The sequence below is a fragment of the Chrysochloris asiatica genome, unplaced genomic scaffold (assembly GCF_000296735.1).
Source record: "Chrysochloris asiatica unplaced genomic scaffold, ChrAsi1.0 scaffold00091, whole genome shotgun sequence".
NCBI classification, from domain to species: Eukaryota; Metazoa; Chordata; class Mammalia; order Afrosoricida; family Chrysochloridae; genus Chrysochloris; species Chrysochloris asiatica.
In genome coordinates, this window is record NW_006408609.1 from 7,637,243 (window position 1) to 7,638,743 (window position 1,501).

Genomic DNA, 1,501 nt, shown 5'->3' on the forward strand with positions numbered 1-1,501 from the left:
ACTCAATGGAACTTAACAACAACTACCATTTTAAAGAGCTAAGCAGATATGGTGAGGACGACACAGCAAGAATACAGTGAGGCTTTAAATGCTTGAGAGCACTGTGGAGCCACCAAAGCACTCTGAAGGAGTGGGATTTCTTATTACAAGTGAAAATATAATTTCTATGCACATTAAGTCAGTTGAAGTAGAATGTTCTATAATATGAAGCCAAAGCATTATCTGAAATAGTATGCTGGACTGAAATTAAAATCAGTTTTTAGATTAATCACTTACCTTAAATGGATATCTGCCAATTTCAGCCTCCAATTCTTCTGGGGTAAAAATCTTTCCTATAAATCTTTTGGCATCGTATATTGTGTTCTGAGGATTTGAATCTGCCAACTCTAAGCTTTCATATCCCACATACACATCGTTGTCAGTAAACGATACCATGCTAGGTATGCTGATATGCCCATTTTCATCTGGAATCACCTTCACTTTTCCTGAACCAGGAAAAAACACTCCAACAGAACAGTATGTTGTACCAAGGTCAATGCCAATCACTTTAGGGCTAGGCAAAGGCAAGTATTGTTGTGCCAAATACCCAGCCAACAGCAGAGTCAAAACAGCAGATCCTGAAATAAAGGAAAATGAGAAGATACATTTTATCACACTAATACAATCTGCTAACCTACTATAACAAAGTTCTTTTAAAATACCCTTGAAAAAAGACTAAGGACACAAACTTTCTAAATACTTTTTCTTTTATTGGACTAATAATGCTATAGCACTTCACTTATAAATCAAGTTTTTCATAATGTCAACTGGCTATAAAACAATTAAAATAAAGTAATGATAAGAAAAACAAAAGCTGTGATTCTAAGTCTCTGTGTTCACTTATGGGTTAAAAAGGAAACACAATATAAAAATATCTTAATTGTGCTGATGAATTTCTTAATTCCTATTTAGGTTTTATAAGTAATTATAAATATCTTCAGTTATCACTATTAAATACACACTACAATAATAAGCTCCATGAATAACTACCTCCCATGCCATGAGACTACAAGAACTGGATGGTGCCTGGCTACCATTACTGAATGTTTTGATCAAAGATTCTATAGAATTCTGATCAAAAGGGGAGAAAATGAACAATTCTAAACTGTCATAAAAGTCTGACTTTCTGGAACCACAGAGGTTAGATGAACCCCTGATATGATCACCTTGAGTTAATCTTTAAAATTTAACCCCTAAACTCCTCTCCAAACCTAACAATAGTTTAGCTTTACTGTTAAGTGCTGTGGAGTTGGTTCTGACCCATACTGACTCTGAACAGGGTTTCCAAGGCTGTAAATCTTTATGGGAGCAGAAAGCCTCAGCCTTCTCCCGCGGAGCAGCTGGCAGTTTTGAACTGCTGACCTTGTGGTTCGCAGCTCAATTCATAACCACTACGTTACCAGAGCTCCTTAGTTTAGCTTAAAGTAGTAAATAATGTCTGCCTTAGAGAACAAACAAGATG

The 1,501-nt window shown here is 35.8% G+C and overlaps 1 protein-coding gene across 1 annotated transcript in view; it reads right to left on the bottom strand.

Moving 5' to 3' along the window:
* HSPA13 (heat shock protein 70kDa family, member 13) overlaps positions 1 to 1,501 on the bottom strand; it is a 36,272-nt gene that overhangs the window by 20,322 nt on the left and 14,449 nt on the right. Inside the window, exon 2 of the mRNA XM_006866450.1 lies at positions 277 to 617. Within this exon, the coding sequence (XP_006866512.1) occupies positions 277 to 617 (341 nt within the window). The remainder of the gene's footprint in view (positions 1 to 276; positions 618 to 1,501) is intronic.